Here is a 24,923-nt window from a genome sequence, read left to right as displayed (position 1 = left end):
TTGGAGATGTTCACTGTGTCTGGTTATTAGATGTCTTGCTGTTTCCAAAGACAGATGGATGGCAGAGATGAGTGGGGTCAGGTGGTGAGATGTGGGGAGGAAGGGAGTTGGTGAGTAAAGCCTTTTAATCTGAACTCTGAGGACTAACAGAGTCTGCATTGCAAAACCATTATCATCCATTACCTTGACAACCACAGAGCTGGCTACCTCAGACCACCTCAGCTGATCTTTTTGAAGAAGATGTGATTTATGGAAATGCGATTTTGACCAAGTGCCCATTTCCTTCTGCAATAATATATCCCTCATGTCAAGAACAGAGTATTTTGGCATGACAATAATATTATTAAAAACAGAGCTGAAAAAGACACAAAAGTACTAAAGGTTTAGGGAAATACTGCTGAAAAAACTATGAGTAATATTGGTTTTATGTTGCTGACAAGATACAGTAAATAACTCTAAGTAATTTTAATGAGAAAAGCTACGGTAACTGTGTAGCAAGTTTCTTTCTTTTCTCTATCTCCTCTTTCTGTGTTCATGTCTTTCTCCTCAGGTGTTCCCTTCTCACTATCTTTAATTTATATTTTATATATTTCATATAAGTCTTTTGTATCCATGTTTGGTCATGCAAGTTTTTGTTCTTCACCTTTGTTTGATTTTGCCACCTATGCTTTATCCCTAATGAGCCTTCTGGGTTTATAGAAACCTCACTCTTCCTTCTGTTCTTTGTTCTGGTGTCATTTGTGTAATCCTCAGTGTGTGTCCTGCTCTTGTGTCCTCATGTTTCCTGGCATTTCCTACTTCTTTGGACTTTTTGTATCACATTTGGAACCTTGATCAACCTCTATAAAGGCTTGCCTTTTGTTTAGTTCTACATTTGGGCTCTGCACCCCCCCCCCCAAAAAAAAAAAAAACCAAACAGTTGCAACATGGTAAAAAAAAAAAAAGTACCAGTATTTGGTTAAATTCCAGAAAAAATATCAATTCTGTTTTTGTTTGGTGTTGGAAAGATCAGACTGGCAGTAGCACATTAACTTGCTGAAGGTAGTAAAAACCACAACAGCAGTGGTTCATAAAGGATTTCTTTGTTACTAGGCCATAAAATCACAGGGACTGTAGACCAATCATAGTGCCTTTATTCAGTGGGAGACAGTGAATAAAGGCCCTAGGACTTTACTATTTGGCCTCTGAGTGTTGTTGCTAGTAAAGAAGAAAAACAACAACGCACTGTCTTGAATTCTAATTGGTATCTCTTAATGCAGGTTAAACAAGATGGCACACTGTAAGTCTGGCAGAGATTTGTTGATTAAAAAGGCTCCATCTCTAAGGATTAATAGCATGCTTGCATCATTAAGGTGACAGTAATTGTTTCGCCCCTCTGAATTTTTCCGGCAGTCACCACCGTTGCCCCAGTTCTGGTCACTGAGGTAATATGACCTGATGATTAAACATCCACGCAGAAAGAGAGTAAAAGTGGTGCTGCGGACCTCTCCTTCTCTTTGCTCCCTGCTGCAAGAGTTTTATGAAGGGCCAAGTCAAACAGCTGATTCATAGATCCAGCACAAGAAGACCATCTCATCTGCAGGACTTACAAAAAGAAGGGGTGTGGGGCAGAATCTTAAAACTGAAATGATCTCAGGCCAAGGTAAAACTGCAGCCAGCTAGGTTTGACTGCTCTGGCATTTTGCGTCCAGAAACCCCAGTGTGAACCTCTCATCTACCATTCTTCAACCTGGCTGATGTCTGAATGTACATGGCCACATACCAAACTGAATCCTGACCAACAAGCTGGAAATACAACTATCTCAGCCCCACCTTCATCACTACATCAAGGACAGACAGGGTTTAAATTAAGGGATAGGCCTTAATCAAAGCTAGGTGCTTTGGGTTTAAAAAAAAAAAGTGTTACACCCACAAAATGATGTCCTGCAACAAATTAAACAAGATGAATTTAACCTTTCTGCATTAATCCTTGTGAACATGAGACTTGCATCCCCCAACGACTATGCAGGTGGGGAGAGTGCTTGATTGTGTCCCTCACACCCCTGCTGCACTTGTTTGGTCAGGACAAATTATACTTTTTAGTGACTTTGCATAATTCCCTGCATAGTTGAGCCAACTCAGACACTGATATTGTTAGGAATATTAAAAAACAACAACATAATTTAATGCAGATTTTATTTATGTCTAAAACTAGGCGTATTTCTTGTCTGTAAACTGATCCTCATGGTGCAGTATAGTTTTCATTTTACTCCTTGTCCTTCTTGAGAGAAATTATTGTACATGAGATTACTATGAACCTACCATATCTTTACATTTACCTGGTGTGCAGGGCTCTTGGCTGATTAACTGAGACTTGTGGAGGGAAAATAAGTAGATTTAATTTTCTGCCATTATACAAAAATGGTTCTTTCCTTTATATAAAAACATCCTGTTATAAGTTAAATATTAAAAACATATAAAATTCTTAAACCTACTTCCAATTTTCCCTACTAGTCACATATAATACAGGGGCACTGAGCTCCTTTAATTTATATGCTTAATTAAATCCCATCTAAGGAGTGTGTGGAGTGTGTGGAGCGTGCCTGTCTGTCTGAATCTCCTACTTGCTTCATTCAGCTTCAACGGTGGGAAGGTTTTCATACTTTGATTATTTCCATAACACTCCCCCCCCCCCCCCCCCCAAAAAAAGAGGACTAATTGGGGAAAATAAATGAAAACACCTGTTCTTGTGCAATAAACAAAAGATCTGAGCACTCTCCCACTGCTGGTACTGACTGTAGGCTGGTGCCGATGGAGACTTGACAGTTAAAAACAACACAGCTGAATGCTTGGGTTCTACTGAAGCTGCAAGGCCTTATGGGAAAAGGGTTTTAATGAAAATCAGGGGGGCTTAACTGGGACAGACTGAACAGCAATATGACTCAGCACCACTAGGTCCAAACAGAGCGTAGCCACAAAGAAGACGTCAGAGAGACGGGGTTTAGAGCCCAAGCTCCAGTCTGCCTGTCAGCAGGAATGCTGGGGGCCCAAATACACACAGATAGCTCTGCTTACCCTACACATCACATAATGAGGATGGCACTCAGATAACAACCCAAGCTTCACTTGATTATACTCAGGTCAGAAAATCATTAACATGTCAGAATTTACAGCCTCATTAAAGACAAGAAAGAGAGGGCACGCTAGAGTTTTTGTTGGATAAGCGTTAACATCATCAGCTCACAGTAATAATCCTAACCTTCAGATATTTAGAGGCCTCGTTCTCCATGTTTAACAAGTTGCAAATACTAGTTACTAAGTTATCTAGCAGACAGAGATGTCATTAGTTTAGCAAAGTATTTTGATAGGATGAGAATACTACAGGATGTGCTTTGACAAACAGTTTTGAACCAATTAAAACCAATGATAATGGTTTCCTTATGGATAATCTATGCAGCACATTTGTGGTAAAATGATTAGTTGAAACAAAAGAAAAGAAAGCTGTCATTTACCCTAAAATCTCACTCTACACTATAATCCCATTCTCAAAAAAAAGTGAAAAGACAATAAAAACAAAGCCTCTCAAAAGTAAGGGAATGTCTATATGACACCAGTTCACGAAAAAAAAAAGACCCTTTGTTCGATACAGTCTGTTTATCCATCTCACAGGCGGACACGGCCTGTAGAAATCTCTTCTTCCTGTGTCTGCCTCCTGCTTTCCCTCATGAGAGGAATGAAAGAGCCAAATGAGAGGAAGAAACAGAGCGAGGGAGGGAGAGAAAAGAAAAACGAGCGCATCAATCAAGTAGCTTCTTATTGCCAACAATGAGCTCAGTCTCCTGTGTCCCTTCATTTACAGGACTCACTGGGTTTGGACAGGCTCGTCCTCCCACGCATATAAATACACTGATAACAATTAGACAACATATTTAAAAACTATTTATTTGTTTTTGAGACAGGGAAGGACATATATACAGTATATATTTATATATAACATACTATTCTTTTCTTGCTGTAAAATAAATTTGATACATTAGACTTTGCACTGCAAGTCTTGTCATGATACATATAATACATTTACATATATTGATTTCTACCAGCTAGTCTGTATTCATTTGATCATCCTAGGGTCCTTAATTTCTTTAAAACTGCATCACTTAAAACACATTTTAGCTGCCTTTAGCATGTAGCAGCCCCATAGAAATAGTTTTCTATTACAGTTACGGCAGTAGCAAGCTTATTGCCCAGAAAAATCATTTAATACTGGACTCGTCTGAACCCTGGGATAAACAAAGTCGTCGTCTGGGTTGAACAGCGAACTCTGACATTCAGCGCTGGCTCTGATCCTGTTTGTCTTTGGCTCACACACCACTTAATTATGCTTTAATAACACTGAGTTCACAGAAAAATATTCCTAGAAATTTCTTTTGTAAGTTAAACCCCTAAAGGTTTCATTCATGTGTCTCCTAGATGAGTCAAAACAGTATGGCCAATCATGCAAATTTTCCATAACCTGTCAGGTAATACTGCCTTCAAAATGTATAGCTAAGGATGTGTGGAAACATTTTTCTGCACTGGAACAAAAACCAGGCAGCCTGAGTTCGTTTTCCATCCATTTTTCATTTATAAACCCCATTTCTGAAATGTCTGCAAAACCAGTTGCTTTCAATGAGTCACTTTTAACAAAACTAAGTCCTCAAAGTATCATTAGCTTTGACAGAGTCTGAATATAAAAAATATATTTAAACATATATACCTATAAACATCTAACTGGAGTGGACATGGGGATATAAATACAAGTGAAAGAATTTTCACATTTGAAGTTAAACAAACCAAAACATCACAAACATTCCTTTTATAGAAAAGTGCATCTGATTTAAATTGATCTTTACGCTAAAGCTTCTCAGTCAGGGAGGTCTGGGCCAGACACACGTGAACACGAAGAAGGCCCATCACATTAAGGCCTTTAGTTTGACTTTTCAAACAATAAAAAGCGTCATCTGATTTACTTTTATACATACAAGGTTAGTTTATCTACTCCTGCTCTGAGCTACAGCAGGAGGATGTCTGACAGAAAAATTAGTTACTACGAGGTGAAGTTCCACCCTAAACATCCCTTAAACTGTTTATTACATTATTCAGCTCAGTCCCCAGACTGTATTGAAACGCACTGATTTTCTGAATTTACCTGAATGCATTAAGACGGCCTGAAAGAGTAGATATTGTTCTTCTACCTGAAAACTAACTGTTAGAAAAATCTCTCTTAGATCAGGCTAAGCACCTGCATTGCTCCTGTTTGCACCTCTCACACATGAAAACTAGTTTCAAGTGAAAGAGCGAAGCATGTCACAAAAACAAAACACCTGGCAATCGTTGAAAAGTTTGCTTCAGAAATGTAGTTTCTCAAAATTAAACTTGAGTAAAAAACTAACTAATTTAAACTAATTGGTCAAGTTGGGAGTAACGTGCGTTTCTTACTTTAGCCGCACACGACAACTCTTTGGCAGTTACAAAGTCTTGATTTCTACTTCATGTTTTAAAAAGATTTTTCTTATATAATCTGTTCAAAGACTGCAGGATGACTATTTTCCAGATAAACTAATGTTAGATCCATTCAAATGCAATAAACAGAAAAACAAATGACCCTCATAGTTGTGGAGGATCATCGTCTATTCAAGATAATATCATCAGGCTTTGTGTATTTGTGTCCTATCATGATGTTATCCAAATTTCCTATCTTCCCTTTTACCAAGATAACTAAACCATCCTAAAACATCTTAATTTTAAAGGGGTAAAAACTGAAAAAGTGCATCACAAATAGCTTAAAAAAGAGAGATTTCTTTGTCTCAGAAAGATGGAGATGGACAAGATGGGGGAAAACAGAACAGCGATCCTGTCCATTTAGCGACACTGTGGTTCAGCTTACACTTTCGGCTCACTGTAGCTTTAAAATGAGCCTAAGCTGCATGTTTAGATTTAAATACTTAAGGATATCTGGTATTTCTCATAACTGCACAAGTGAATGTAAACATGGGAGCTGATGCAACTGGTGCTTGAGCCTTAACTACATCATTCTGCCTTTGGAGTGCATCATTTGGTGTGTGTGACTGTGTGAGCTTGAATCTATCAAGCTACTTAATCTGTGTTTTGTTCCCCCCTTGTGGAGACTCTTGTAAGAGCACATACTGGCATTTCTAAGGCTTCGTGTTGACTGCCATGGTCAGTGTTGTTTGTGTTCTTTGGATGTGCTTGTGAGAAATCTTCTTTGAAGTATCTGAGTCCTGGAAGAAGCTCAGTGCCCTTAACACTGACATCTCAGTCATCTCTATGTCTGGATTTCTGGGATCTTAAGGAAGCTGCACATGCTGCTGAGGCTACTCTGTGGTTCAGTTCAGAAACCACGCAGGTCTCAACACAGTATCTGGGAGAAAGGGTGTCTGAGCAGCTCCTCAGCACTGGGCCTGTGTTTGGCTTCCACAAAAATGCTGCGGATGAAGTCCCGTGCCTGGTCGGACGTGTGCGAGGGCAGAAGCGGGTTGGTGGGCTGGGTGGCAATCTTGAATATCGCTGCCATGGCCTCATATTCAGCCCACGGTGGCTTTTCTGTCAGCATTTCGACCACTGTGCAACCAAGACTCCTACAAAAGACATACACAATAAATGTAACTTTAATATGACTTACAGTGGAGTCTCAAAACAAGTTGAAACAAATACCACATTTTTTCTGTGCGACTCACTCCTAAAGCCTTACAGGAATGTGTTTGGTGGAAACTTCGACACACACTGTCTGCAGATGGCCTCTGCCACCTATCTGGGAGCATTACTCTCCTTCCAGCACAAACTGAAAACCTGGAACATACCAACTTCTGTAATGACCTGTTTGACTGGCCTTCAGCCAATCACATCACTCGCCTGGTGGGTCACCACCCAATTAGACTGCATGAGGGAATGTGGTCTGCTGTGTGTGGGAGTGTAGTAGAAAGTGGGTTTCATACAGCAGGCTCCTCACTCAGTGTTTTCTTTTGAGAGAACATTGTTACTCCTGCTTACCAAGTAATAGCCTGGTATTTTCACACGTCTCAGCCTCCCCATTCCCTCATTGTGTGATCCTAATTTCATCTTCAAGTGTTTCTGCCCAATAAACTTAGCAGTTTGTTACTTCAGTCAAGGTGCTTCATGTGTTTGTTTCACTCTCACACAAGTTTCCAGCACCAATCGCAACAACAAACACCCGATTATTAGTGAATAAAGACTGCTGATGATCTCATTCACTACTGCAGCTACTGCAGGAGCATATCTTAGCTGTCACTGGGACAGAGGGGGTACATCCTGGACAAGTTGCCAGTCTACTGAAGGATTTGGGTAAAGATACATCTGTATGTAAAATAAGATTTCCGTGACCTGACAACATTAAACCTTGCTTTTTTTACTCTATGTTTAATGTGTAAGTTGATTTGTTAACTGAGAGACACAAAAAACTGAAGTAGAGAATGCTTCATGTATGGATGTTGCTGTAAAGAAGCAGTGTACCAAAAGAATAAAGCAAGGAGGCATAAAAAGATGTACTCAAAGTGCAGTCCTTGAGTAAATGCACAGATTAAGAATATAGTTCTTGTAGTTTTAGTCATTATTTTGTGCCCCATCTAACGCATCCATGTCAACACCAAAACCTGTACCACCATCATGCATTTGTATCAGTTCCATAGTTTCTACTAAGCCTCTCTCTCTTTCTAGCAAATAAACTGTATGTCAGCAAGCCTTTTGAAACGGTGCAGAGGTCAACTTCAGTTTAACACACCGCCTTGATCAACTTGGACAAAACTAAACTGAAGTGGATCTTTTGGTCTTACCAGACATCAGCTTTCCTTCCGTAGCCCTCTCCACTGATCACCTCCGGACTCATCCAGTAGGGGGTGCCGGTTACAGAGCGTATGCCGGTGCCAGACATGCAGATGGTCTGGAGCCTTTTGCTGGCACCAAAATCTCCAAGCTTCACGTTTCCCGCTGAATCCCGCAGGATGTTGGCACCTGAAAGCCACAGTTGATATGAAACATGCAAAATATTACATGTCAATAATCATCATCCACACGCAGTAAGAACCAAGCATCTCATTATAAAATACTAAACGTTTTCTTTCTGCAGAGCATGATGTTTCAGTATCTGCAGTTTAACAGGAATACCTTTGATGTCCCTGTGTACAATCATGTTGCTGTGCAGATAGGACATGCCTTCCAGTATCTGCCTTGTGTACTTGCGGGTGACATTTTCTGTCAGGGCCCCATAGGCCTTCAGCTGATCTTTGACAGAACCCTGACAGGAAGAAATCACAGGTTTTACATGGTAACGCCTTAAAACAACAGCTTAACAAGTCAGAGATAGTGAATGCAATAAAGAGTAAAGACAATGAGCTAAGAAATCAAGTTAAAAAGCTGAAGATGACAGAAGAATGAAAAGGAAACAAACATGTGTTTCTCAGCCAGTTATTCAATAACAAACAACTGCATATGAGTAAAGAAAAACATTATTTTACTTTCCCCGCTTAAGTAAAATCACACATTGTCACTTTCTGTCACTAGTTTCTAGAATAGTTAAAAAACAAAAAACTGCCCAGTTACTGTGAGCTACAGTGGTCAAATCGCTTTACTGAATAAAAAAATATGTTTATATTGTCAACACAGCAATGCAAAACATTAACTCGTGGACATTTGTGTCTTTGTTGCCCTCGTGCGACTGGTTTCAGTCCTACATGCAATGGAAATGAACACACAGCCTGCGATTGAGCAAATGATTATCATGAAAACAATCACTGCTCTGCCTGAATCTGTAAAATGAGAGCTGCTGAGACTCACCCCCGGCATGTACTCCATGAAAATAGTGAGAGTTTTCTCATTGTGATCCCTCAAACAACCGTAGTACTGAACAATGCGCTCGTGATGTAGGTTTTTCAGCAGCTGGATTTCGCACTCTAAAGCGCTGACCTCCTGCACAGAACAGTGAACACAGGGAAAATTAAAAACTGAAGAAAGGGCAACAAATAACAGAAAATCTATAATTTTTCAACATCTTTGCATTTTTATGGATTTGCAAATTGCACAATGTGGATTTCAGCTACAGCTAATTCCCGCCCCAGACCCTGTTATATCAGTTAGCATTACACAGTCATCATAAACAAATGCAGCCATAAACAAATGCTACTTTTTCTTTACTGCATGTGAAGTCAAGCCAAAAGTGGAAACTAATGCAGGGAGTCAATAAAAGCCAACAGCACAGTTCCCTAAAAGTAGTTCCTGTGTTTACTTCAGAGAATTAGGCCACAGCAGAGAGAGAGAGACAGAGAGAAAGGAAGAGTAGGAACTCAGAGGGACACAAACTAATCCCCAGGTCCCAGCACTGAAGCTGCTTTAACAGAAGCAAATACTGAATCACATTTGCTACAAGCAGGAGGTGGGAGTGGGGGTGTGAAGGGGTAACAAGAGGTCAATGCAATGCTGACCCATCGCCCCTCCGTCACCACTGCAATATCTGGCTGCTCTCAGATACAGGAAGTGACAGTGCGTGTTTTCTCTGTGGCAGACAGGAAAAGAAATTAAAATGGGGAAGAGGGGGGTTGATGGTGGAAGGACAACTTCTACGATGCATTCCACTTTTAGTTTGTTGATTTTCCTTCCAGCAGGCTTTTATTTTTGTCTCGGGGGATAAAATAAAATTGGAAGCTTGAATCCAGAGCCGTAGCTAAACTGTGGATGTTGGTTGATTTATTAATCCCATGCTCAGCTATTCCTGCTAACAATCTACATTCCAGCATAATGACCCGAACAGATTATCGTATGAAGTCACACTTGGCACATTTTCAGCTGGACATTGGTCCCGACTCATGACTTGTCAGTAATGTGCAACCTTGAGTTTGACATTAAAAAAAACAAGAAGAAAAAAACGATTTCATCATTCATGAGATATACAGTAAAAAGAGGATGTGATGTAACCTTCTGACAAACAATTTTAATGTACAAGCAAAAGCAAAAGTTTGCAAATATACAACATGTGAGCATGACAAGAAAGTCACCGTGGAAATAAGAGTACCAGGGAGAGAAATAGTGAGAACACCCACACACGTGAAAAAAAAAAAAAATTCTGCTTATGAAGGTATGCATAACTATCCGTGTCAATGAATATCTCCTAGCTCCTCACCTTACTGGTCTCAGGACTGTCAGGATCAAACTGGACTTGCTTGGCAGCCAGCTCTCTCCCAGTATCTACATCATAACACAGGTAAACCTGACCAAACGCGCCCTGGCCCAGAAGCTTCCCTCGGCGCCACGTCACCGGAGCACTGGGCGCTGAAAACAAACAGACAAAAAACAAAAAACAAAACATTTGTTGGTTGTTGTTTTATGTATCCATTCATTCTCTTCCACTTATCCTTTTCAGGGTCGCACGGGGCTGGAGCCTTTCCCAGCTGTCTTAGGGCGAGAGGCAGCGTACACCCTGAACAGGTCGCCAATCTGTCGCAGGGTTAACACATATACACACCTCATACTCACATTCACACCTATGGGCAATTTAGATTTTCCAATTAACCTATCCCCACTAACTGCATGTCTTTGGACTGTGGGAGGAAGCCGGAGTACTCAGAGAGAACCCACACAAACACGGGAAGAACATGCAAACTAAACAGACAGAAAGACGCCAGCCTAATGGTGGAATTGATCTCAGGACTGTTACACAACTTCCTTAAATGGTCATTTCCAGTTACAATTTCAAATCCAGTCTTTAAGGCAGACTTGGCTCCAAGTACCCGGAGTTAAAATTGTCATTTGACCGAACTTCCTGTCAAATTTAGTTACAAGTTTCATTTACCGACACTATAATTTTGCTCCCGTGGGTGATTTTATGAAGAGGATGAAATCAAATGGTTTTTTCTTTATGATGCAGTATAACAGGAACTATCATGATTGAGATAAGCTTCAGCTGAAAAAAAATAATTAGCGCTGTTGACTCATTTATTCACCTCTGTCACAAGCACTGCGTATGAAGTTTTTTATTAAAAAGTTGTGTTTTACTCACACTTATGGGGAACAGAACGATCCTGGGGGCGTAGCCTGCCTTGTGCGTCGACCTGCTGCCAGCTGCCCAGACTCTCCTCACTGCCGTTGAGTGACCGTCTTGAGGGCACTAGAGTGAAAAGGTTCCCCTGAGGGCGACGAATCCGTGGAAACGTTCGGCGACCTTGAGGAGAACAGGAAAGAGTGCGGCTGATTCTAATATAACATTGTGAATGGTGAGACTAAGGAAGGCTATACTACAGATGGAGGCAGTAGGAAAATTTTTTTACCTACTTGAAAAATGCTACATATATAGTAGATATCATTAATCTCACCTTCACTGTTGTCCTTATAAGGGAGGGACACAAGGTACCTTCGAGGAAAGGTGCCTCCCTTCCCTGCAACCCTGTCATACACATGATTCTCCCGATCTGAAAACAAACACCCAGTGTCATAGCTCAGCAGGAAGCTGCAGTTGAACAACAGTTTAGTTAGCTGCACGGTGTCACGTACCATTAAATTTAGCTTCTTTGATACTCTATTTTGTAGCTTGTACTTACAAAAAATGCTGTTCATGTAAGCTTGCAGTCAGTTTACATTATCACTGACAAGAAAACACTGATTAACAAAAGTAGATAACAGATAAATTATTATTAAATGATTATATTGTGTATAATATAATCTTTACCCAACTTGTCTTCAGGGCTTTAAAGACATACTAAGGTATTGACTGAATGCACACATTGTATGTCTTATTACATGAGTGCTGTAATCATCTTTCTATATAGGTAATGGAGATACTTGGCTTGGCTGTTACCTGAGCACTCTTGACGATTATCAGGGTAACTCTTGGCTCTGTGCATGCGAGACTTCCTCAGTGAGGGGCTGTGAAAGAGGAGCGGGAAGGATGAAGACTGAGGTATGTTCAGAAGCCTTCCCATAATGAGCTAAGCATTTCATCAGCAAAACATTGCATTTATTTTATTTTCCAAATACCAGTAGTTGAAATGTAATGGAGAAGCTCCTGGTAGGAGGCATCAGTGTTAGTTTTACATTTAGCAGGCAGAGCCTGTTTGTCACCTGTCTGAGTTGCTGTCCAGAGACTGGCAGCTTCCAGAAATTGAGTTCTCTGCACTGCTCCAGGGATCCAGCACCTGCACAGGGCACAATGGAAAATTCAGAGTGTCCGTTTTTATGCGCGTGTGGTTTGCGTACACACAGGACTATGTTTTTGAAAACTTTCATTTTCTGTAGAACAGCTGCACTGGAAAATGGAGATGAGCAAATCTGGGGAATTCACCGAGCACTTAGTTCAGCTTTTTATTCCCAAACTTAATTTGAACTTCTTAGGAACATGTTTACAAAATCTCATCATGTCAGCCTCACAGCCCATTAAAAACCAAAGTCGGAAAAGATCTTAATTGAATCTCATAGGTAAACAAATCTTAAAAGTCGTAATCACAAAGACACAAGATCCATATGATTTCTATTATAAGTTTTCTTTTCCCCCATTATGAATAAAGAGATGGCTCACGCATTGATCGCTGGTTTCTGGGATGAACTCTCCCTCACTGTTTATGCTGGTGTATGAACCTTGGCGGGCAATCCTCTGCTGGCGTTCAGGGACGTAGCCAGGAGGTGGGGAACTACGCCCTGTGTTCTGAGAACCTGGAATCAGTCAGAAATGATGTGTATTAGCAAGTTACATGTTTGCCTGATTTTAAAAATTGTTAGGCTCTGTTCCTCTCAACTGAAACTAATTTTTATTTTCCTGTACACATGAAAGTCGGACATGTTGCTGTTGAGACTACAGTCAAAAAACTCGATGACACATCCATGTTGTAATTTTGGGGGTTTTCTTCTTGCTGACCAACAAAGATAAGGCAACAATGAGAACTAGTTTCAGCATTTAAACTTGTTATGATGCAAAGCTCTCAAGCCTTCTAGGAGCTACTTTGACCCCTCCTCTTCTAGAGGGGGAAAAAAAAAAAATCCTAAAACAGACCACTGGTCCGCCACACTAATAGCATTCTGTAATCTGATTGGCTGCTGTCCAGCAGGCATCGTCTAGTGATGGTGAACAGGAAAAGGAAGAGGACCCATTGCAACAAGGGGAAGCAAAAGAAACACCAGTACAAGAGAGTAAAATAAGACAGGCAAGGAAATCAAGGCACAACAAAAATATCCATAACTGATAATTCAGTAACTCTCAGGAGATATAATCCAGTTCAAGTCAATCAGATCTCTTTTTTTCTCAAATGAGTAAAATTGTGAAGAACTTTAAATAGACCAGAAATCACAGTATTTACCAGTTGATAGGTGACGCCCCCTGGGCTCGGAGCTTTGGTACACTGTGCTCACATCTCCAGTGGAGTGGGAGGATTTGATCCTCACCTGCTTACATGGCACGTGGTGGGAAGGAGAGGACGCCTGTAGTTTGGGAAAAGATAGGAGAACAGAAGATGTGAACAATGCTTTAACACATTTAACAATTTCCTCATGTCATCAAACCAGTTAGTGTCGGTAAATCAGGAACTTGGGTATTTCAGAACATGGCGCTGTGGTGGAGAAATGGTAGTGATGCAACTGTATGCTGTAAATGCACGCCCCTGTGTGTGTGTGTGTGTGTCTTGAGTCTTACATTGCTGTGCTCCTGAGTGAGAAGCAGTATCCTGATGCTCTTCATGTTGGAGCTCCGGTCTAGTAAGTCGATTGCCTTGTCAAGGTCATCCTGTCCTCGCAGAGGAATGGACAACTGCCAAGAAACCAGACAACAAAAAGAACACACACATTCAAAATGACATGGAAACAAATTCTTGCCAACATTTACAAGCATACACAGGCTGCTGTTCAAACGTAAAATGCACGAACATTAAATCAACACAGAAAACAGACATGCAGGAAGGCACAATTGAGCGAATGAGAATTGGAAAGTTGATAACGGATGATCCATTACTCATGTTTCCATTTACCAAATTACTTGCCCTTCCTCAAAAGAGGATTTACAACTACTATTTAAGAACATAACATCTTAAGATTTAAAGTACAATTTCCTGCATCTTTTACTTGACTCTGAACATGTCTCGACTCAACGATCCGTCAAATTCTTGAGGAAGGAGCAGCTGTGGGTGGGTGGTTGGGTGAAGGGGGCGGGGGGGGGGGCACAGTATAACACTTTACCTCATTGTTCATATAATGCAGGTCTAGCTGCTGGCCAAAGACCGTCTTGACTTTCTGCTGAATTTCCTCAAACTGTACAGGTCGTCCAAAGACCAGGATCCTGCAAAAAGAAAAGCAGCAATGAATCATCCAGACAAAGGAATTATGAAAGATTTACACCAGTTGGTAAAGAAACTGCATTAAATTACGTGCACACATGCAAACAAAATACACAAGCTGATGTTTTGAGTGTGTGCAGATTTTTCTATGTACACCTTGCATATTTGTGGTTTATGTTGGCAGTCGCTGGCTAACCACAGTCCTTTCCCCTTCTCTTCTCCAGCTCACATACCAGTCTGAATGAAGTGTGTGTCAGACTGTGAGAAGTGCTCTTTCATGAACTGGAACATGTGACAACAGCTGCATGCCTAAGTGAATGTGTTTATGTCTCCTCCATAAGTTATTAGTCCCTCTCACTTGCATATGAACGTATACTACTGGAAAGCACGATAGCCACACATTCACAACATGCATGTTAATGCAAACCACGCCAAACTCACCTCCTCTCTCCTGAGAACTCAAACTTTATCCTGACGTCGTCCTGAAAGAAAGCAGAAATAGCAAGCTCAAAGAGTGCTAATACAGTAATGTACAAAAGTCTCAAGTAACTTCTCATTTCTTTATATTTTGCTTTCCAGGAGCCAGATTTTCTGGCAATTTTTTAAAAAGTGAGCAGTGGTTTGCTAATCTTAATGCAAGTCTTTAAAAGATTTTCTTTTGGAGATTGACTGCTTGACTCATTATTTAGACCAGTTGTCGTTGTACCTGAACCTTTTCAGAGAAATGTTGTTTTACTCAAAGTTGTATCTACACATAACTAACAACTTAGGAAAGAACCTATTTTAAATTGCGTCTTCTGATTCTTTGTTACTAGCGGCCCGGTGGAAAAGCACATAATTATTTCTTGTTTCTTTACTGAATCTATGTAAAATGCCAATGAGAACAAAGTTTAAGCCCTAAACAGTATTCTTACACCAGTAAGATGATTCGCGAAGAGCTATATGCTGCACACTTGGCATATCTTATGCAGTGTGTCCTTAAAATTTTAAGGAAACTAGACAAGCAGAACAAAAATTAGGTGGCAAAGATTCGGATGAGTCATGTCTTTAAGAAATAAGAAAAAGAAATCAAATTTAGACCTGACACAGGCCTTTGCATTTTGTCCTCCAATTGATCCATCTACTGTTCACTGAACCCTGATCAGAAATGGTCTTAGTGAATAGCTGTCAAGAAGCCATTCTTAAGGAAGGGAGAAAAGCCTGAGGTGTGCCAGACTCCACGAGAACTGGAGTGAAAATCAGTGGCAACAGGTCTTACAGAGTGATCAATACAAATTCCAAATTTTTGGTTCAAATCGTCAGTACGTGCGTCAAATGACGTCAGAAAAAAGGGCCAAGAATGAGTGTCTACAGCCATCTGTAAACCACAATTAAGGCTCTGTCTGGTTTGGGGCTGCAGCCAGTGGTGTTGGAAATCTTGTCAAAACTGATGGAATTATGCATGAAAAAACATACTGTCAGATTTTGATCCACCATGCAATACCATCTAGAAAGTGTGTGATAATATCCCCAAACACACTTCCAAAGCATATAGGTATAGAAAAAACACAATGAAACTCCAGCAGTCATGGATTGGCCTCCTCAAATGATAGATCGTATTATTACTGAAGTGGCGTGGAATCAGACAGAAGGCAACAAAAGGCAGCCAACATCCTAAGAATGTCCCTCAAGACGTCTGTAAAATTATTGCTGAAGATTAATTAAGTAAATTACAAGAAGGCTTGCCTAAGAGAGTTCAGGCTGCACTGAGGAGTAGTGGTGATCATACCAATTAGACTTCACCTGTGGGTCTCACACAAAGCCGAGCCAATGTGTACCTCTTTCATTTCTTAGAGAACTTGCACTCGTAACAACTGCAAATAAAGTTACCGAGATTACATGGATAGCCAAGCAGAGAGAGAATTTCTTGTTATAATTCTACAGGAAACAAACTTATTCACCTTCTTGTAGAGTTACATGAGGAGATTGCTTCCTGACTGACCATCAGAAAACATGAAGCTACAGCCAGGATCCGACTGGAAACGGAGAGATCAGCTAACATGGTCCTGTCCAAAGGTAACAAACTGCACCTACCACCAGCTCTAAATCTTACCAACTAAGTTATTTCCCATTGCTTTCATTTGGACAAAAAACAAAAAAAACCAAAGTGTAATACTGGAAATTGAGGACAAAACTACAGCTTAGGATTCAGGATGCTGACCATTAACCCATGAACAGCAACAACCCGGGTCAAATTTAACTTGGATGTATTTTTCTCTTTTAAATATTGTCATATCACTACTATTACTATCCCCCACAATTTGCATTATTATATCCCGGGCAAAGATTCTTCAAACAGCCCACGTAAAACTGTGAAATGAGGAAGAATTTGTTTCTACTACTTGTGAACTTTTCCATTCTACCTTTGGACAAAACTAGGGTCCTTGCTCCCTAGTGTCCAATTTCTTTTGTAAACTTGTCAGGTGCTCACATAAGCTTTATATATACACACACACACTGTACAGATAAAAGTGAAGTATGTATATCAATCTTTAGATGCAACTTTTGCAGGAATGGGAACGAGTTTTATTTCCCAGAACGTTGCTTTGGGCAAACACCAAGATTAAATTTTAGGTGGGCCAAGTGCCACTTTTTCTTTTTTCTTTTTTTAGAAAAGCTAAAAAATTATTTGACAAATTGGTGGTGACTTTGGAAATTCATGTAATTTTGCTAAAACTATGTACCATGTGCGTCAGGAGAAATACTAAAAGCATCAAAAAATTTTGCCAAATAGTCCTGGACACTTACACTGAGCTCTATTAAAGAAGTTTTCTCTAATAAAAATTCTTTGCTTGACACATTTGTCCCCCCTGATCTCTAGACTCGGGGTTTTAAATTGAATTATAGAACAATTTATGTTTATTATGTTATGATTATGTTTATTAAACTCATTTCTCACTACACGACTTAGAGAAAATATAGTCCTTCAAAACACAACATTACAACGGATTCATTTAAGACACAACAACTGAGGAAGCAGCTTATGAAGACAAACAAATTTATAGGGTTTAACCTTTGTTTAGACCTGTTTCTAAAGGGTCTTGCCTAATAAATGACAACTTTATGTCTTCAGAACTGCATTGCAAAACTCACCTTATGTGTTTTTAGACTCACAAAATCTTGATGTTGTGTATTCATATTGGATCAGCATGTTTTGTTTTTGATTTGTAAGATTTTAAGTTCTTCAGTTTCATTAATTTTCTGAAATTTTAGATAATTAATTCTTACTTTATAGCCAAATTGCGATGGACTGATGCTGTACCTGTCTGTTGGCCTGTGCTGGTGTTTTGGGTTTACCGCTGTCATGAGACAACACAGGCTGCCGCCGCGTCATCTGGAGAGCAACGAGGTCCTTCATTATAGAGTGGAGAGCCTGCCTCTCATCTACAGGGGAAAATAGGTTGGCAAAAAGCAGACAATTAGACAGTGGATTAACAAATGAGTGGTGTGAGCACGGCACAAAGTGAAAGACATATGAGCTCTGCACTAAAAGGTGTGAAAAGACAATCAGTCATCTTTAATTGCAGCTTTATTGAAACTATCCTGTGACTGAGTATTGGAGGCTTGAAAGAAGTACTTTGTTTTTGATAGCCTTATTCCCACATTTGATCTCAGGGCAAGTTCTGTCTTGTCTGGAAAAGCTCACGAAAGAAAAATATTCCCCTTGTATAGCTTGGACAGACATCATACAGCCCTGGGGCTGAACCAGACCCCTATCTCCAGAATGCTGAAAACCAGTCCTCTTCACCTGACTGTCTGGAGAAGCAAGTCGCACCAGCTATGCCCTCGGGGATGGTGATTGGTGTGTTTGTGTCTGTTTTTAATGTTGTTTAGAAAACTATACTCTAAGACTTACTCATTGTGGCGTTGTTTGTGATCGAGGTCTACAAACCAGTCTTCGGAAACTTGCAGGGTTGCCTCTGCTGTGCCAACCAACTCCCAGAGCCTTTAGTGGTAAACACAGAAATCAATTAGTTATGAGAATAAAGCATGCAATAATTGAGGTAAGAACAGATAAGACAAAGGGCATCATTAAAAACTTGCACTACCTTACTGGTAAATGTTATTGGAGACAATAGAAAAAAAAAGGAATCGCAGAATAAGACCAGAACGCTGGCATGACAAAGAACTTGTTATATTGTACCCGTCTTATATGAAATTACAGTAATGAAATTACACATTAGTGTTTAATGTGTTTCAGAGAATCTCTTTTTCATTTACAACACAAATCTCTTCTCATTCCTTGCAGGCACGTAACTGAACCCTGCAGACCACAGACCTAAAGAGTTTTTCTGACTGCAAGGCTAGGCGAATGAGAAAGTGTGCAGTGCATGTGAGAATGTGTATTGTGAGTTTGCCCATGAGAAAGAATGACAGTTGGAAACGGCTGAAATTCAAGCTGCCCTGGCAGTGATTATTCTGGCTTTGTTCATAAGGGAAAAATGTTCTTTGTGAGGAGTTTTCTGCTGTTTCAAGTAATTACCAGCTTTAAACAGCCTCCTTTGCACGAGCTGCAAAACTCAAAGTTGGTTGTGTCATAACTCCATTGTTGATGTTAACAAGGCAATATTATCAGCCCTGCTCAAGGCGTCAACAGCATTATAAACTGAGGCATTTCCTTCAATGGAGAGGGTTTCCCTCATATTTGTACCAATAAACCATGGAATTTAAACTAATTCGGCAAAGGCAAATACAAAGCACTTTAGAGTTTCTTGAGACTTTGAGGTCTCAACACAAACTTCGTTTTCACAAATGCCCCAAATAATGAGTAAATATTGTTCAGTCAACCAGATACAAGTGACTCACTGCCAGCAACTACAGTTTAAAACAGCTGTTCCCCCAGAAATGCACCGACTTGTTTCTCACCCAGTTCTGATACCTCAATGTAATATCTGGTGATATTATGTAGAAACTGTGTACCACACAGCACCCTTAGGAAGATGTTTATGACCAGAAACTTGAACCCACACTTGACACATGCTTTATTTTTCTTGAAATATACTGCAGCAAATCAATCCCTCTACACAAATTCTATCATTAGCTGCTGAGTAAGTCTTGAAAACTAAGGACTGGTTTGATTTAGAATATAGCTGTGACTAAAAAAACCCCAGTCAAAGAAGGTCAGACAAGAAGCTGAACAGTGTCTGAGTCTGGAGCCAACAGCAGAGGCTGTCCGTCTGTATTCTGTAGTCAAAGGCTGTCTTAAAGGGAAAACAAGAACTCGAGAAACTCTACTGTACATGAAATAAGCAGCATCGGCACCTGAGGCAACTCATTGACTTTGTGGCTTTCTGGGTAATAATCACCCACAGGAATGCAGGGCATGTCCGTCTGTGGTCGCCGGAGCGTTGCCACATTGCTTTCAAGCTTATGCTACTCTCAAGTTGCCCTGCCAACGGTGAAGGTGCCAAATAGTTTTGTCCTGCAGTCCTTGAACTTGTTTATAGCATCTAATTCCAAAGTAAATAACACTGAATTTATGCAGCGTGTATTTCTCACTGCTGCATTAGTGTACAGACACTTGAGGTAACATAGAGCAATTACCTCATGCATTACCTAAAAAAATGTGTGAGAAAGAGAACAGTCAACACAGTATTTAGAAACAAAACCTCAACTCAAGTGGTCCTTATGGTCAACAGCACAACAACAAGCTTCTCTGTCAAGTCCCCAAGCTACCCTCATCTCTCTCTTGCTTCTCCTGATTTTAATTACCTCCCAAGTGGAATTCGGGGAATTCAGTGGAGAGTAAAGCTGCACTGTACCAGTCCAGTCAGCTGTGCCTGCTTTATTTTCCTTGTATCGCATTTCCAGGACTAGCAGGATTTACATGGATTTTCCTCCACCCTCTCTTCTCTGTCTGCTTTAAGAGGTGTTTAGTCTGAGGCTGTTTTTCTCAGCCACAGTCCCCTGTCTCAAGCCCGTGATGCATTAGGACTGAGGGCTTCACAGCAAAATCCCATGGCCTGATGTCTGTCCTGTTTCAGGTGCACATGTGCTTTTCATTTAGTGCAACCCACCACATTTAAATATTGCAATCTCAACAAAGAGCTTGTGCTTGTGTTGGCTACGTGAAGTCTTAGAACGTCCTCTGTAGTGTTTTCACACATGGAAATACACTGAAAGTCAAAGCTTATGTACAATGTACATCAAAATGTTCATTGTGCATGTTAATATGAAAACCACCGAAAAAGATTTAAAGACAGAAAGCTGGCACCTTCTGTTGCATTCATGGATAGGCTTGCAAAAGTGTTGTGAATAAAGACAACTTTGTTTTAAAGCTAATATACTACTGTATATTAGCTTTAAAACAAAGTTGTCTTAGTAGCAGGAGTTGGCAATCAAAGTCAGATGTATCCAGCAAATGGGCCCATTGCTTACTCCTCAATACAAATGTGACAAAAATTAAACTCTAACCAGGATGGCGTGGGGAATAGCCTATAGTGAGCTCTGTTCTAGGTTCATAGTTGCATTTAAACCTAGCCTTTCAAAGCATCCTCTAATATGTCTCCTCTCAATACTTCATCATGCAAAATATTGCAGTTAGTAAGCAATTGCATCACTCATTATCAATTCTCTCTTTTCCTTTAAATAGTAACATGAAGTCATTCAAGGTTAGTTTTCAACAGTAGTTGTTAAGAAAACAAACTTACATCTGCAGATACACAAACGTTACTGTGTATCTGGAAGTTCTGACACAGAAGTCCTGACTTATCGTCCATAAAACAGATTTATGCTTTTATATGCCCATAACTAATCTGGCCCAAAGACTTCCCGTATTGACTTAAGATAAACTCTGTCACACTTAAATTTAGACCTTTGAATATTGTCAAACGACTATACTTGAGTGTAGGTGTTCATTGCCATCTCAGACTTCACTGACACACTCTCTTTCCTGTGCTGCTCTGGAATTCAGATCAATAAAAATAACTGCACAGTGGAGCTTTGGGTACAAGTTATTAATTTAGCTGTTGAGTTGATTTTTGTTCAGTTGTTTTATTTAATTTTACCTGCAGAAGGGGGTATGCTGCAAAATAGTACAGCCACCCCCCCCTTCCATGAATTGCCACCTTATCATGATGGAGGGGTTTGTGTGCACACATGATCCCAGGAGCTATGTTGTTGAGTGCTATTTGCCCCTGGTATGGTCTCCCAAAGCAAATTGGTCCTGTTTGAGGGGCCAAACTAAGAGTGATTCACAAGATGAAGGAAAAACAAACAAACAAACAAAAAGGGGCATGGATACCCTGGGATAGGGTTACTGGGGTCCCACCCTGGAGTCAATCGCTGGTTGGGGGTTAAGTTTGGGAGGAAGGGGGCAATCCACAGCAGTGATTTGGTCAGGCGGATTGACTTTGTGATTGTTTTTGTTATCAGACCATCTGCCTGTTGCAGTTTGTGTTGGACACTCAGGTAAAGAGATGAGCAGAGCTGTAAACTGATCACCACCTGGCTATAAGTTAAAACAGGTGGTGGTAGAAGATGCTGGACAGACTTGGCGTACCCCAAACGTATAGTGAAAAACACGGGTCTGAGAGTCTGGGGAGGCAATGAAGCAAGACTTTCGGTCTCACTTGGCAATTATGGCAAACTGTCAGGTGACTCAGGAAGGGGAAGCAGCTTCCTGCTCACGCTGTTTACAATGGGGATGGGGTTCTGCTGACCTCAATAGAGGATATAGTCACTTCTCAAGCCCACTGATACACCTTCTGCAGTAGAAGCAAAGTCTGGGGACAAGGAGGGGTGACTGGCCCATTACTGTGACTGATTTTGAAGTAGTCAAAAGCTCTTTAGTGGTCGAGCCCCTGGGGTGGATTAAATTTGCCCCGAGTTCCTTAAGACTCTGAACTTGTGGCTGTCTCGTTTGACATGCTTCTGCAGCATCACTTGGAAGTTTAGGATGATGCTTCTGGCCCTTTGTTGCAGATTCTGTTCATAACTTTTATGGACAGAATTTTTAAGGCATAGCCACATGGCAGAGGGCTTCAGCTTTGGCAACCTCAGGATCACGTCTCCGCTCTTTGCAGATGATGTGGTTTTTCCGTACTAATCAGGCAGTGATCTCCAGCGTAACATGGGTTGGTTTGCAAGCAAGTGTTAAGTAGCTGGAATGAGAACCAGCACCTCCAGGTTTGAATCCATGAACCTCAGCCAGAAAAGGGTGGATTGCTGACTCCAAGCCAGGGACGAGTTACTGCCTGATGCTCTCCCTTATTGAAAAGATGAGGAGCTCAGTGATTTGGGAGGGACTCACATCAGAGCCACTACTCTACTATTGATAAAAGCCAGTTGAGGCGGTTTGGGCATCTAACTAGAATTCCTCCAAGTCCTGTGCTAGGAAGGTTTTTTTGAGCCAAACTGGGAGAAGGCTCCAGGGTAGAAAAAGCACACACTGGAGAGATAATGTCTTGGCTGACTTGGAAATGTCTCAGCAGTCCCCCAGATGAGATGGAGTGCCCACGCAACCCGAACCGGATAGATACAGAAAATGGAACAGAATGGAATGACACACATGCTTGAGGAAGATAAGCTATTAAATTTTGTAAGCACAGCTGTTATATATTCACTATGGAATATGAATTTAATTTTTTTTCTCAATTAAAAAGGTGGAAAGCTGAATGGCATTTTCAACCCTGACTGATTAAGACAAGAGACCACACACAAATCATTTTAGAAAATACTACAACTACAATCAATATTCATTTTCAATTCCCTCCAGCTTTTTATACCGTCAATTTCTTAGACTTTATTCAACTAATTCAGCAAAACAAATAATTTCCAGGACATAGCCTATTCAATAATAATAATAACAATAACAACAATAATAATAATAAACCCGACCCACGTAAATAATTAGAAAAGTTTACATTTCTGTTTTTGGCAGACAGATATAAAAAATATTTCAAATATATACATTTTTTCCCTGTCGCATGAACACAGCGCATAATTTACACCTGTCACTACTCTCAGGTGTAGCTCACAACCCTCACCTGTAGAGTCGGCAGGTCAGGTCAGGTCAGGTCAGGACCGAGGTTCTCCCGCGTACAGCCGACTGGTCACCGTAGTCTAGCGGCAGGAATGACGCAGTAGGTCCAGCTGTTGTTAACGTCCATTAGTGTCCTCGGTCAGACCAACACACCAAAGAGTGTGAGTGACTGTAAAGGTGCCATCGGCGGGGCTGACCCCCCCAGGTACCGGGGCTTGTCTTCTTTAACGGAAAGTTAGATCACACACACAAACCGATTCTTTCCAGGTTGTAAAAACAAGCACGGTCACAAGAGGCAGCTGTAAGCCTCACAGAGAAAATGTTCCGATGGGAAAACCTACATCAAACAGCTCCAGCTGTGGCCCAGAGGCAAACTTTTGCGCCGTTGTAGCCTCGGATCCTTGGAAAACTTAAATTTCCAAAACATCTTTAGAAGTCACACTAAAAATCGATGAATTTAGAAATGTATTCAGAGCCGTGTCCCATTACAGTGTTAAATACGAACAAAAGCTGCCAAACCAAAGTGTAACAGTAACCGTATGAAATCCATTTGTGGGTAGCAGCTCGCCAGAGGAAAGACCGTACGATTTCCGTGATTCTGATGGCCTCTCTTCCTGCTAAGTTTGCAGATTTTCCTCGACCGTGGTTCCAGGTTTAAATCCACAATATTCTAGGCAGAAGATGTTTTTTATTCTCATTGTTGCATTGAACATAACTGCATCGCATTGCAACGTGATTGATGATATAACATAATCGGGGAAGAATACACGAAGGCCTATCTGGCCTATAAAAATGTGCAGATTAATTTAATTGAGATAGCACCGTTCTGGGTTCAGACTTAAAAATAAGACTATTGGGACATTGGCAGAAAAAAGTACTACATTTGAGTTTATTATATACTTTAACCAGATGCGTTATGTCATGCGAAGCCAAGTAAGATAAAGTCCATCGATGTTTAAACTTCGCAGGGCTGCAGACTCTAAAATTGTAGATCCTGGAGTATTCATATAAACAGCAAAGTGATATTTAAAAAATAAACAAAAAAACGTACATTAGACGAGCTCGGTCTGTTTTTAGCGACAGTAACAAAGATGTCGTTTGTTGAAAGGAACCAGCGGTCGTCCACAACTTTTCCGAACCAAAACAAAGCAAGAAATAATCTTCAACTGAATACGTCAAACTTCCTGACAGAAAAAATATCGCCACCGGAACCAGCTTTTATGCTTCCAAGAAGTCAAGAAAACGGCTCGAAAAGGTTGTATCCATGTTTCCCAGATGCTTCACTGTCCGGCATCCAAACGCAAGTAATAACGATGATTTAATCCCGGGGGGATTTCTGGCTCCTAAACTATCTAAATTAGAGCCGAGCAGCCGCGGGGACGCGCTGTTACTCGGTGGAAGTCTTCTTTCTGGAGCGCGCACAATATTATTGGAGGGGCGGACCAGCTGTGACGTCGTGAAGCGTTTGCTGCCGTGAAAAAGAGTTGGGAAATCCGAAATTCACAGCTTTTAATTTAACAGTCCTCATCCGTCTAAGAAGTCATCCAATGTTTCCTTTAAGATTGTACAATAACGTGCATTCCCTGATTGAATTTAAATGA

At 40.7% G+C, this 24,923-nt stretch overlaps 1 protein-coding gene across 1 annotated transcript; it reads right to left on the bottom strand.

The window, feature by feature from the left end:
- Positions 1-3,905: 3,905 nt before the first annotated feature.
- On the bottom strand, positions 3,906-23,858 carry map3k3 (mitogen-activated protein kinase kinase kinase 3). Its single transcript, XM_085454882.1, has 17 exons — positions 23,327-23,858; positions 18,196-18,285; positions 17,602-17,723; positions 14,742-14,782; positions 14,203-14,302; positions 13,664-13,777; positions 13,332-13,452; positions 12,557-12,690; positions 12,103-12,176; positions 11,840-11,907; positions 11,358-11,453; positions 11,045-11,206; positions 10,169-10,317; positions 8,830-8,961; positions 8,161-8,290; positions 7,830-8,007; positions 3,906-6,617 (listed from the first exon to the last, which is right to left on the bottom strand). The coding sequence occupies exons 2-17, from the start codon at positions 18,197-18,199 to the stop codon at positions 6,389-6,391; spliced, it is 1,854 nt and encodes a 617-aa protein (XP_085311008.1). The 5' UTR covers positions 18,200-18,285; positions 23,327-23,858; the 3' UTR covers positions 3,906-6,388.
- Positions 23,859-24,923: the final 1,065 nt, after the last annotated feature.

This window comes from Copadichromis virginalis, linkage group LG4 (assembly GCF_057382275.1).
Source record: "Copadichromis virginalis isolate Kocher_CV1m ecotype Utaka linkage group LG4, C_Virginalis_male_GT1.1, whole genome shotgun sequence".
Lineage (NCBI taxonomy): Eukaryota > Metazoa > Chordata > Actinopteri > Cichliformes > Cichlidae > Copadichromis > Copadichromis virginalis.
Note: the sequence above shows the minus strand (reverse complement) of the source record. Positions and strands in the feature narration are given on the sequence as shown.